The following is a 12,052-nucleotide window of genomic DNA, read 5'->3' on the forward strand; positions in this document are numbered from 1 at the left end:
GTGGGAATGTAAATTGGTGCAGCCACTATGGAAAACAGTATGGAGGCTCCCCCCAAAATTAAAAATAGAACTACCATACGATCCAGCAATCCCACTTCTGAGTACACATTGGAAGGAGATGAAGTCACTATCTCAAAGAGACATCGGCACGCCATGTTCATTGCAGCATTATTCACAATAGCCAAGACATGGAAACAATGTTAAGTGTCCCACAATGGATGATTGGATAAAGAAAATGGAATATTCAGCCATAAAAAAAGAAAATCCTGCCTTTTGTGACAATGTGGATGGACTTTGAGGGCATTTTGCTAAGTGAAATAAGTCAGACAGAGAAAGACAAACACTATATATTCTCACTTCTACGTGGAATCTAAAAAAGCCAAACTCGCAGAAATAGAGAATAGAATGGTGGTTACCAGGGGCTGGGGCAGTGGGGAAAATGGCGAGATGCTGGTCCAAAGGTATAAACTTCCAGCTATAAGATGGATCAGCTCTGCAGGTCTAATGGACAGCATGGTGACTATACTTACTAGTACTGTATTATTATACACCTGAAAGTTGTCAAGAACGTAGAACTTAAATGTTATCACTACAAAAAAATAGTAATTATGTAAGGGGATGGAGGTGTTAACTAACCTTATTGCGGTGCTCATTTCACAATATATATGTGTATCAAATCATCGCATTTGATACACCTTAAACTTACTATGTTGTGTATCAATAATATCTCAATAAAGCTGGAAAAAAAAGAATAGTGGAAAGCCATTGGAGGGTTTTTGGCAGAGTGTCACAGCTCATTTTATGTTTTAAAGGAAAGTTCTCTCTATATGGAGGGTGGGTTTATGAACCTATAGTTCAAGGAAGTGGTCCAAGCTGGGAGCTGTCAGCATGAAGACAATACTTAAAGCCATGAGAAATGGATGAAATCACCGATGCGGGGAGTAGCGACATGACAATATGTCATGCTGAAGGGCTTGCATTTTACCTTCAGGCCAATAAAGATCCATTGAAGGGTCTCACGCAGAGAGTGAGGTGACCAGATAACCATTTAGGTAAAGTGGGGCAAGTGCTTTGGAGCATCTGGACAGAGGCTAAACATGAATTCTAGGCTGTTGCAATAATTCAGGCTCAGCAAGACCGTGGCCTGAGCCATGGCCATGGCAATGTGAGCAAGAGAGAGGAGAGATGGAACCAAGAGCTAGTGGGGATAAAATGGTTGGCTGTGGGAAGTGCAGTGGGAGAATTTTCTGGTCTGGAAGCCTGTGTGGTGGGCTGAGTCAGGATCATACCTTCTGGAATGCAGATCTCCTTTCTATTACTTTCCATAATTTAATCCCTGGGGAAAACCAGCCGGGACCTCTGGTTTGCCAGGAGAATTGGATGGGTATGCCCGTGAGCCCACTTGCCCCACTCAGTGTCTTTTCTCCCTCCTTCACTGTGGTTCTCAAGGGCTACCAGCTTGTCTTTGGGAGCCTGTTTCTGTGATTGTGTCCCCACAGTGCCTTCCTCCCTCGGTCACTGAGGCCCCCACCCTGACTGTGTTTCCGCAGGCGCCCATGCCCGCTGGGATGCTGATCGAGCGCTCCTCGGACTTCGGCAAGACCTGGCGGGTGTACCAGTACCTGGCTGCCGACTGCACCTCTGCCTTCCCCCGAGTCCGCCAGGGCCAGCCTCAGAGCTGGCAGGATGTTCGGTGCCAGTCCCTGCCCCAGAGGCCTAACGGGCACCTAGAAGGGGGGAAGGTAGGTAGAGGGGGCCCTGAAAACCTAGGCAGAGGAGAGGTCTCCAACACTGCGTTGCTCCCACGGTCACCCAGACTCTTGAGAAGAGATGAGCACCTCCTTGGTCAGAGCACCTTGCCGTCTTTCCTGAACTCTCCAACTACGACCCCTCTGGCCACTCAGAACGTCTGCTGCTCCTCCTCTTTGCTCCCCAGGAGCCATATTTCAGAAACATATTGAGTGCAGTGCGTGATCCAACGCTGCTCTCTTCCATAGCCCCCGCCACGGCTCGTTGACACTGCCCCCTAGTGGAGAGGGTAAAATCCACGTTGCCCCAGTGTGAGGACTTTGAGATGGCGAGTTGGATTCACCTGAGCAGTCACACCAATTTAATTTAGTCTCTGATTTCGCCTTGGTAGAGTTTAACACAAGAATGAGCTTTTTCAGTTTAATCTACCCATCTAGCCGGGTGCTCGTCCTTGGGGAAGTTCAGGTATAAGTCACGGCTCCAGGTCACCTGAACTTAAACCCTGAGGTGGAAGTGAGAACCTGCCCCTAGAAACAGCTCAGAATGTCTCTCCCGGAATCCTTCCAAACTCTTCTCATTTGTTTTGTAACTGCTTCTCCCCACCGCTGGACTGGAGCTGTGTGTTCTCGCCTCCTTTCTCTGGCCCAGGCTCAGACGAGCCCTCAGAGCTGCTCTCATGCACCACATGCTCAGAGCCCTGCCCTGGCTGTGGGCTGTGCATCTCTCTCCGCTGCTCTGATAGCTCCTCCTTGGTTATAGCCATATCCAGATCACACCTACCACATTCCCTAGACCCCAGATCAGAATATAGGACTTCTTCCTAATTTGTGGGGTGTTGATGTGAAAACTCTTCCTGGGAGATGCAGATGAAGTCACATCTAATGAGTGGTTTTTATTAAAAAGGAAAAGCACAGTTGAAATTGGAGTTGTCTGGAGGTTGGTGGTCACCGCATCTGTGCATCCTTGGGCTCCAGGCTTTCTTACTCATCCTGGGTGCTTGGAAAATTCGTATCCCCTCATCCTCATATGTACATCCTGTATCTTACTATAATTTTTGACCCAAGGAAATCAGGAAAGTCTTGGGATAGCTATATTTTCAGTTGGAGAGGAGGGCTTGTACACACGCACACATACTCATTTAGGGCCCAGTGACCATCTCACGCCCCCAGGGTGGTTGGCAGGCCTCACATCCGTGGTCATCTCAGGTTCAAGGTAAGAAGGACCTCAGCGTAGTGTGAGGAGGGCGGGGCATTGAATGGAAAGAAGACGTTCTGAGCTGGGGCACACTGCTGACCCCTCCTCAGTTCTTCCCTTTCCCCTCTCTCTGTAGGTCCAGCTTCACCTCATGGATTTAGCCTCTGGGATTCCAGCCACTCAAAGTCAAAAAATTCAAGGTCAGTGTGGCTACTCTTCTAGCCTGTGGGACGATGGGTAGGGAGCAAAACAGGGTTGGAACCCGGGTCACTGAAATTTCCTGGTCTTTCATATTCCGGTCAACGTGGCTGGATTTAATACTCCTCCTGCTTCCCCTGGTCATAGGGCTATTGTGGTAGCCCCTGAGACTCAAAAGGCCTGAGTTGGAGTGGAAGGGGTCTCTTCTGCTGGGGGAGGGTTGAGGGCTGGGGAGGATGGGCCCTGGAATAAGCTTAGCAAGGCAGGAAGAAGCCATGGTGAGACCAGAATTCCTTTCATCATCCGAGACTATTTGCCTCTAATTCCTTTCTTTATTTTCCTTCCCCACCTCCACCCTCCTTGTTTGTCCCCTCTCAGAGCTGGGGGAGATCACAAACTTGAGAGTCAACTTCACCAGGCTGGCCCCTTTGCCCCAGAGGGGCTACCATCCCCCCAGTGCCTACTATGCAGTGTCCCAGCTGCGTCTGCAGGGGAGCTGCCTCTGTCACGGCCACGCTGACCGCTGCGCCCCCAGGCCCGGAGCGCCTGCCGGCCCCTCCACCACTGTGCAGGTGACAGCCCAGGGTGGGAAGGGCAGAGGGGAGGTGGGAAGATGAGAACAGATTAAGCACATCCTTGAGGCTCCGGTAAAGCAGAGTGGGCACTAAATTTAAGATTTGGGTATTGAATATTTTGGCAACGGTGAGTCTAAGTGGTTATCATTTCAAAGATAAGAACTTTGTAGCACTTTCTGAGACCTGCTCTATGGTTTGGGGAGGTTTTTATTTTCAGTTACATTTAAGTATATATGTGGGCGTTAGGGGGAGCTTCAGACAATGCTTCTCAACCCTGGCTACACATTACAATTTCCTGGGGTCTAAAAAAATTGCTCTGACCTCCACGCCCAGATTCTCTGATTTTATTGTTGGTTTTTAAAGCTTCCAGAGGATTCTAACATACTGCCAGGGTTGAAAGCCCCTGGTGTGGGGACTCTAAAGTCCCATCTAATGGTGAGCTGTGGGGCAGGACGAGAGAACAGTCTGACCCAGAGGCGAAGTCGACCGCAGACCAGCCGAGTCGGATGCGTCAGGGTTGGGGTCAGAAGCTGCAGTGTACCAACAACCCAGGGGCTCCTGCTGTGAAACCAGACCTGAGAACCGCCAGCAGAGGAGGGAGAGCCTTGGGCCAAGAAGCAGAGGGAGCTGTCATTTCACTTTCCTGGGGCATCAGTTCTTGTGTCAACATCTGGGAGCATGATATTTACCCTAGTGGCAGACAGGCATGAGGAAATCCTGTAAAATAAACTACGAGGGAGCTACAGGTGCAATGAGCATCCGTCAGCTTTATCATTGCCACTTCTGGGCCAGGTGCTACCTGGGCTGCAGAGGAGGCCAGAGGGAGACCCGCTCTGGGAATGTGTGATCTGTTAGGGCCCATAGACAAGTGACCAGAGCACAGGCCGAGCGGGATTGCTGACATGAGGACTACAACGTGCTGTGGGAGTTAGGGGAGGAGAGGGCACGCCCAGCCCCACGGTTCTCAATCTGGCTGCCCAGTGGAACCAACGCTTTAAAAAGTACCGACGTCTGAGCCTTGTCCCTGAGATTCAGATTGAACTGGGTCTGGGCATTGGTATTTTTTTAAAAAGCTCCCCTGACGATTCTGAAGTGCATCCAGGATCGAAATCTATGCAATTAGAGGGACCAGGGAGGCTTGGTGAAGGAGGTGCCATTCTAGCTGGCAGGATTTTGCCGGTGAATAGAGAGAGAAGAGAATTCAGGCAAGAAGAAACACATCAGTAAAGACCAAAAGGTGGGGAAAGCAGGGCTCGTCCAGGCAGCAGCCGGAAGTTCCGCTTGCTGTGCTGTTAGGAGGAAGTGGGAGAGAAGAATGGAGCATATGTGATTCGGGTCCTTGAATGCCAGGCTGGGGGCGGTGGGCCTAATTTGGAAGACAATTAGCACACAATAGCTCTTCTATTTTTATACCTTAATGAGTCTGGTAACGATTCATCATAGCAGTCCAATTAGCCAAACAACTGCAGGCAGAGATTGTTGGAATATAAATTTCCAGAGGGCCCACGAGCTTCTATAATCACACAGTTTACCAACAAGGGTGTCTGAGCACCTTCCAGGTGTTGCTTTGGAATGGGCACCATGGGGATGTCCAAGCACAAGGAATGAAGCTTTTAAAAACCTAGCCAGAGGAGGCACACAGACACAGACACACACACACGCACACCAATGGCACACAAGCAGGCAGCTGGGAGTGTCGAAGGTGCTGAGTGAAGGCTGGAGGACCCTGAGTGGTGGGCTGGAGGGTCAGAGGGGAGAGGGCAGGTCCATCCCTGGGACGTCCTTTGATAGTTGTTCCTGATGACTGATGGCCCCCTCTCCTAGGTCCATGAGGTCTGCGTCTGCCAGCACAACACCGCCGGCCCCAATTGTGAACGCTGTGCGCCCTTCTACAACAATCGGCCCTGGAGACCTGCGGATGACCAGGACCCCCATGAATGCCAAAGTATGAACCTGGGATCACCCCCCTCCCCTGTAGTGACTGAGTGGGGTGCTGGGCCTTAACGACCTCACCTGGGACACAGGGAGAATCTATTCTTTAATATTTAAGTCTAAACGTAAGTGCATCCCTGTGATTTAAGCTCTCCTTGCTCTGTGGGGATGGAGAGAGAATTTGGGTGGCATCCTCCCACCACCTCCCCCTTCGTCCTCAGCCAGGCCCCGAGGTACGAAGGCTTGGTCTTTGCTTCTGATGCCACATGCCTTTTGTGGTATCCCCAGAGCCTCCTTCTGGTCTCTCCAGTTGCCTTACTTCCTGTAGGACATATGTGGTTCCCTGTTGTCACTTCTCCTCCTTCAGATGGCCCCCTGGAGTCAGGGCCTTTGTCTGTATAAATGAGGGAAACAAGGGTCCCCAGCCCAGAGAGAGGCAGTGACCCAATGGGAGATCCATGGTAGTCCTGGGGGCGGGTTGGGATGGACCATTCAAAGGGGTCTTTCTTTGGCCCAACACGGACATTATTTTGGGGTTGGTCCCCACGCTGGGAGTCAGGAGGCCTGAGTTCTCACACTACTCTGCTTTCTTACTGCCCATATAATCTTAAATAAATTACACAAGCCTTCCTGGGCTTCAGTTTCCCCATTTCCCAGACCTGAGCATCTCGCGGAGTTGCTGGCCATGCCGATGAGTTAGCGTGGAGCGTGCTCTGTGGACGGCAGTGGTGCTGGTCAAACGTCAGCCCTGGGAATCTCCTTTTTCAGGGTGTGACTGCAATGGGCACTCGGAGACGTGTCACTTCGACCCAGCTGTGTTTGCCGCCAGCCAGGGGGCACACGGAGGGGTATGTGACAACTGCCGCGACCACACTGAGGGCAAGAACTGTGAGCGATGTCAGCTTCACTATTTCCGAAACCGGCGTCCTGGTGCTCCCATTCAGGAGACCTGCATCCGTGAGTAGGGGCTCGGGGGACGCAGGGTGTCATCTGTCCAGGACTCTGGGCACAACAGAGCACATGTCCTGGGGATACACAAGCCCTCGGGAAGTGTGAAGTCTTGGTTGTGTGTCAGGACTTGTGGGCAATTGTTTTAACTTAGCCGTGCACTTCTAAGCAAATCACCTAACCTCTCTGGACCGTCAATCAATCAGTTCAAACAATCATTGTGTAACCCTTATTTTGGGCATAGGAGAGAAAAAAGTAAATACAAGATAAAGTGCCTTCTATCAATAAGCATGCACACTGTTTGCTAATATAAACCACACACACATGAAGAGGAGGGGCGAAGCACTGTGTCCACGTATATGTTATTGCCTTTACCATGTTGTAATGTGGGTAGCTCTTTATTTTTCTGTTTCCCCTAACATGGAGAACTCCTCCGTGGCAGGGATTATGTCTTAAATCCTCAGGCCTCGCGCAACGACAGGCAAATGATTGATGCTACAGAATGTTTATTGAATGAACCTATGGTTGTAATGTGATGGAACACCCAGGAGGGACTTAGCACGTCCACAAGGGCCAATGAGTTCATCTAGGAGACAGCAAACTGGTGGAAGCCACCTGATTCGGGCGGGGTTAATCGCCAAAGTCTTTCTAGATGAAGGAAGAGTCTTCCTTTGAGACCGTGAAAGCGTTTTGGGTGTGGGGGTGGGAGAAAGCTGCTTCACTCCCTGTTCGTATTATTTGTTTGTGGAAAGAGTGCGAAAGACCTGAATTTGACTTCTGTTTCTAGCGCTTACTTGCTGTGTGACCTTGAGTGTGTTCCTTGACGTCTCTGAGTCTCAGTTTCCTCGTCTGTACAATAGGGACAATCATCCCACCTTTCAGGGTTATGGTGAGGATTACATAAGGCACCATGTAGGAGTGCCCGGCATATTGTAGTCCTTCAGTAAATAATGACAGCAAAAACTTCTATAGTACTTAACATGGGCCAAGCGCTGTCCACCCACTCTACATTTACTCATTTATTCCTCATAAGAAGCCTATGAGGGTTGTATAATTATGCCCATTTCATAGATGAGGAAACTGAGGCACAGAGGGGTTAAATAGCTTGACTAAGGTTGTAAACCAGTAAGTGGTGGAACGAGGATTTGAACCCGGAAGCTGGCTCCTGGAATACATTCCTAACTCCCTCCTTTTCTTCTTTGTTCCTGCTGCGGTGGCTGCTTTTGTCCCTCAGCCTGCGAGTGTGATCCTGATGGGGCAGTGCCGGGGGCTCCCTGTGACCCACTGACCGGGCAGTGCGTGTGCAAGGAGCATGTGCAGGGGGAGCGCTGTGACCTGTGCAAGCCAGGATTTACAGGACTCACCTACGCCAACCCACAGGGCTGCCACCGTGAGTAGGGGCCCCAGCCTGGCATGGTGTGGGGCAGGCTGCATGGGACATGAGACCTGTGACCTGCCCTGCTCTCTGTGCTGTGTGCCAGCTGCTGTGCTACAGGCCTCCAGCAGATGGCAGCACAGGTCCAGGTTGGAAGGTGGGACTGAGTCAGCCAGTGGGTGGGAGGGCAGGTGGCCAAGCTGCCAGGTACTGGAACTGGTGGGAAGACACAGAGGCCTTGTGAGTCAGCCAGGTTACCTGGAGAGAACGGCCCTGCTTGCTGCTTTTCCCAAGATGGGCCCCCTCCTTGATGCATGTCCTTTGGGGGTGAGTTTTTGGCCATCCCTGGAGCTCAGCAGCGCTCCCTCCTGCAGGCTGTGACTGCAGTGTCCTGGGGTCCCGGCGAGACATGCCATGTGACGAGGAGAGTGGGCGCTGCCTGTGTCTGCCCCACGTGGTGGGCCCCAAATGTGACCAGTGTGCTCCCCACCACTGGAAGCTGGCCAGTGGTCGGGGCTGTGAACCGTGTGCCTGCGACCCCCGCAACTCCCTCAGCCCCCAGTGCAACCAGGTATGCAGTGGGGGTGGCCCTGGGGGACCCTCAGCAGGAAAGGGGTCCTGTCCACCCGCTTCTGTTTCCTCTCTACGCAGCCTCTCAGGCCTTTCCAAAGTCAGACTGGCTGCTTCTGTCCCCATTCCCCTTTGAGGAGGCCACCAAATGTCCCTCCCTCTGTGGCCCTCAGCCTTCGGCAATGCCGTATTTGCCACACCTTCTGCAGGGCCATTTTGGGCTTCGACTTCAGAGCTTGTCTTTGGGTGGGACCCCTTGTTCTGGGGGCACACCAGGGAGGTTGGGCAAGGCCCAGCCTGTGAGGGAGGCTCCCTGACGGTGCTCTCCCCCCACAGTTAACAGGGCAGTGCCCCTGTCGGGAAGGGTTTGGTGGCCTGACCTGCAGTGCTGCAGCCATCCGCCAGTGTCCTGACAGGACCTATGGAGATGCAGCCGCGGGATGCCGAGGTGCGCGCTCACTGAGCGGGGGACGCTGAGGCTGTGGCGGGATGAGTGCTTGGGCGGGCTTGTGGTGGGGGGTCTGTGGTCTGGGAGGACTTTTGGTATTGGTACATGTGATGTGGGCCCTGGCAACCCCCTGAGAGGGTCTGCTCCCCATAACACCAGTCGGCATAGACTCCCAGCCCCAGGGCCAGCTGACGTCAGGCCGTCCCCATGTCCCTAGGTCAGGAGGGTTGCTTTGCTCCCCGCTGCCTTGAGGAAGCATTTCCCAGAGTCACGTCCAGGACAGTGGCAGGGAGGGGCGGACGTGCCTTCCCTGTTCACAGATGGAGAAAGTGAGTCCTGAGGCAGAAAGGTGTCGTCTCCCCAGAGTCAGCTTGACAAGCAGTGACAAGAGCAGGGGACTTGGAGCATGCAGACCGGGTCTGCTCTCAGCTCTGCCCTGCTTACAGATGACTTGGGGCCAGTCGCTCCCCCTCTTTGCGCCTCAGTTTCCTCATTTGGGGAAGGGGCCCACTGTACTTAACCTCTCTGTGCCTCACCTGCCCCATCTATGAAAATGGGAAAATAGGGGTGGCTACCTCTGTCACAGAGTGGTTGTGAAGGTCACATGCATGGGATGTGTGTGGGAGACTTAGCACAGTGCCTGGCACACAGTAGGTGCCAAGTAAGTGCTTGCTTTTCTTGCTGTTGTTACCATGATTTTGTTCTGTCCCTGATGGTCTGTTATTCCGCCCTGTAGAAGGATCCTGAGGTCAGACCTCCTCTTCAGGGCTCTCCCACCAGACACCCTAGTCTCCCTGCCCCCGGCCTCTGACCACCCTTTCTCCCTCCCTAGCCTGTGACTGTGACTTCCGGGGAACTGAAGGCCCAGGCTGTGACAAGGCCTCAGGCCGCTGCCTCTGCCGCCCCGGCTTGACTGGGCCCCGCTGCGACCAGTGCCAGCGAGGCTACTGTGACCGCTACCCAGTGTGCGTGGCCTGCCACCCTTGCTTCCAGAGCTATGACGCGGACCTCCGGGAACAGGCCCGGCGCCTCAGTGGCCTCCGAAACACCACCGCCAGCCTGTGGGCTGGGCCCGGCTTGGAGGACCGCGGTCTGGCCTCTCGGATCCAGGACGCGAAGAGCAAGATTGAGCAGATCCAAGCAATTCTTGGCAGCACTGTGTTCCCAGAGCAGGAGGTGGCCTGGGTGGCCAATGCCATCCTCTCCCTCAGGTAATTCCCTCTCTGTGCTAAGCACTTAGAAGAATTATACGACCTGGATTCACATAAGGGGCACACTGGGCCTTCCTGACATCGGCACAGCCCTTTGCAGTGTACAAGGCAGTTTCATGGAGCTCTCTCTCTGAACCATCACAGCAGTCCTGGCAGGATGGTGTGGTGGGTGTTATTACTTCCGTTTTGCAGGTGAGGAGACAGGCACAGATAGGTGATGTGACAGAGCCACTCAGCCACTGAGGGGCAGAGCAGGGGCAAGAGGAGCACAGGCAGGAGCCAAGCCCGCGTTCTCTCAAGTGCCCGGCGCTGCCTGTGGGAGAGTCAGCTCTGAATTAGTCACCCTGGCGGAGGGCACCGAGAGGCAGGGCCCTAAAAATAACTAGTATTTGTCTTTGGAATGGGAGCAGTCCCACCCACAACCCCCTCCTACCATGGAGGCGCCTTCTTAGTGAGATTTGGTTCTGGAAGTTTCTATAATTAGTTTGCGTTCCCTGAGCACTCACTCACTGACTGTTGGTGCCCAGAGCCATCCAGGGATGTGACTGACCCAAGTCTCGAAACTGTGTCGTGAGCTCATAGGCACTTGGTAGGCTGTGAACGCAGGCAGGGGAGGGCTTCCATGCCAGGACAGGTCCATGCCCAGCAGAGCCTGGAGGTGGAGGATGCGAGGCTGGCAGGAGGGAGCTGTGGTTGGTGGCGCTGCAAAGCGCGTGGGGAAGAGAGGAGCCTCTGAAAGCTCCAGGCGTGTGGGCCTGAGCAGGTGGATCCTGACCCCCTTTCAGGTGGAGACAACCAGCAGGCAGCAGTTATGGGGGCTTAGGGGGGAGGTGTGACTGCAGAAGACACTTGGGAGCCTCGCTGTGCAAGTCGTGGCTGAAGTCAGCCTGTGGAGACGAGCCGGTGACACTCCTCATGGAAGCCCCTGGGGGAGGTGGAGGAGAATCCGGAGGGTTAGGGTCACACAAGTCAAGGAAGGAGAGACTTTTATGGATCTGTCTGCAGAGGGTTGGAGGAAGGCGGCGTGGCCTTCCCAGCCTTTGCTCAGCAGGATCCTCTTCAGCCTGCGAAGTCCCCTGTTCTGTGGCCTTTGCTGAAGGCCTCGGTTTTTCCTGACTCAGTCGCGGTTTCTCCCAGGGGATGGCTGGTTCTGGGAGGGCAATCCACCTCCTATATTTTAGTGAAAGCTCCTCTCCCATCTCAGGCGGACTCTCCAGGGCCTGCAGCTGGATCTGCCCCGAGAGGAGGGGACCTTGTCCCTTTCGGGAGACCTGGAGGGTCTGGACAAAAGCTTCAATCGCCTCCTCATTATGTATCAGCACAAGAGGGAGCAGTTTGAAGGACTACATGGTGCCGATCCTTCAGGTGAGGAGGGGGACCTCAGACAGCCACACGCATCACCGTGCACCCCGCACCGCGGCTCCGCTCCTGCTCCTCCTGCATCTTCAGGCCTCCAGGTCCAGGGGCAGCTCAGTTCCCCTCTCTTCTTCCCACAGGAGCCTTCCGGATGCTGACTGCAGCCTACCAGCGGTCATCCCAGGCCGCTCAGCAGGTCTCCGAAAGCTCCCGCCTGCTGCAACAGCTCAGGGACAGCTGGAGAGAGGCAGAGGGGCTGGAGCAGCAGATCGGAGCAGGAGGAGGGGCCAGTGGCCCCCAGCTTGCTGCCCTGAGGCTGGAGATGGCTTCCTTGCCTGATCTGACACCCACTATCAACAAGGTGACTCATGGCACGGAGCCCCACTTCCTGGAGACCCCTATCCCAGCTTGTCACACCCAACTGCTAGTACACCTTTCCCCTTGGGGCAATGTGAACTTACCCCACTCCTCGACCCGTCCCAACCTTTGGCCCCTC

General features: G+C 53.8%; 1 protein-coding gene across 4 annotated transcripts in view; it reads left to right on the forward strand.

Moving 5' to 3' along the window:
* The window catches only part of LAMB3 (laminin subunit beta 3), a 39,762-nt gene that overhangs the window by 17,318 nt on the left and 10,392 nt on the right, over positions 1-12,052 (forward strand). For all 4 annotated transcript variants that reach the window (XM_070591035.1, XM_070591036.1, XM_070591038.1 and 1 more), the window contains 11 exons: positions 1,551-1,742; positions 3,080-3,143; positions 3,520-3,713; positions 5,541-5,661; positions 6,417-6,605; positions 7,831-7,986; positions 8,346-8,542; positions 8,878-8,989; positions 9,822-10,200; positions 11,405-11,565; positions 11,697-11,917. In XM_070591035.1, the coding sequence (XP_070447136.1) occupies positions 1,551-1,742; positions 3,080-3,143; positions 3,520-3,713; positions 5,541-5,661; positions 6,417-6,605; positions 7,831-7,986; positions 8,346-8,542; positions 8,878-8,989; positions 9,822-10,200; positions 11,405-11,565; positions 11,697-11,917 (1,986 nt within the window). The remainder of the gene's footprint in view (positions 1-1,550; positions 1,743-3,079; positions 3,144-3,519; positions 3,714-5,540; positions 5,662-6,416; positions 6,606-7,830; positions 7,987-8,345; positions 8,543-8,877; positions 8,990-9,821; positions 10,201-11,404; positions 11,566-11,696; positions 11,918-12,052) is intronic.

Source organism: Equus przewalskii, chromosome 23 (assembly GCF_037783145.1).
Source record: "Equus przewalskii isolate Varuska chromosome 23, EquPr2, whole genome shotgun sequence".
Taxonomy (NCBI): domain Eukaryota; kingdom Metazoa; phylum Chordata; class Mammalia; order Perissodactyla; family Equidae; genus Equus; species Equus przewalskii.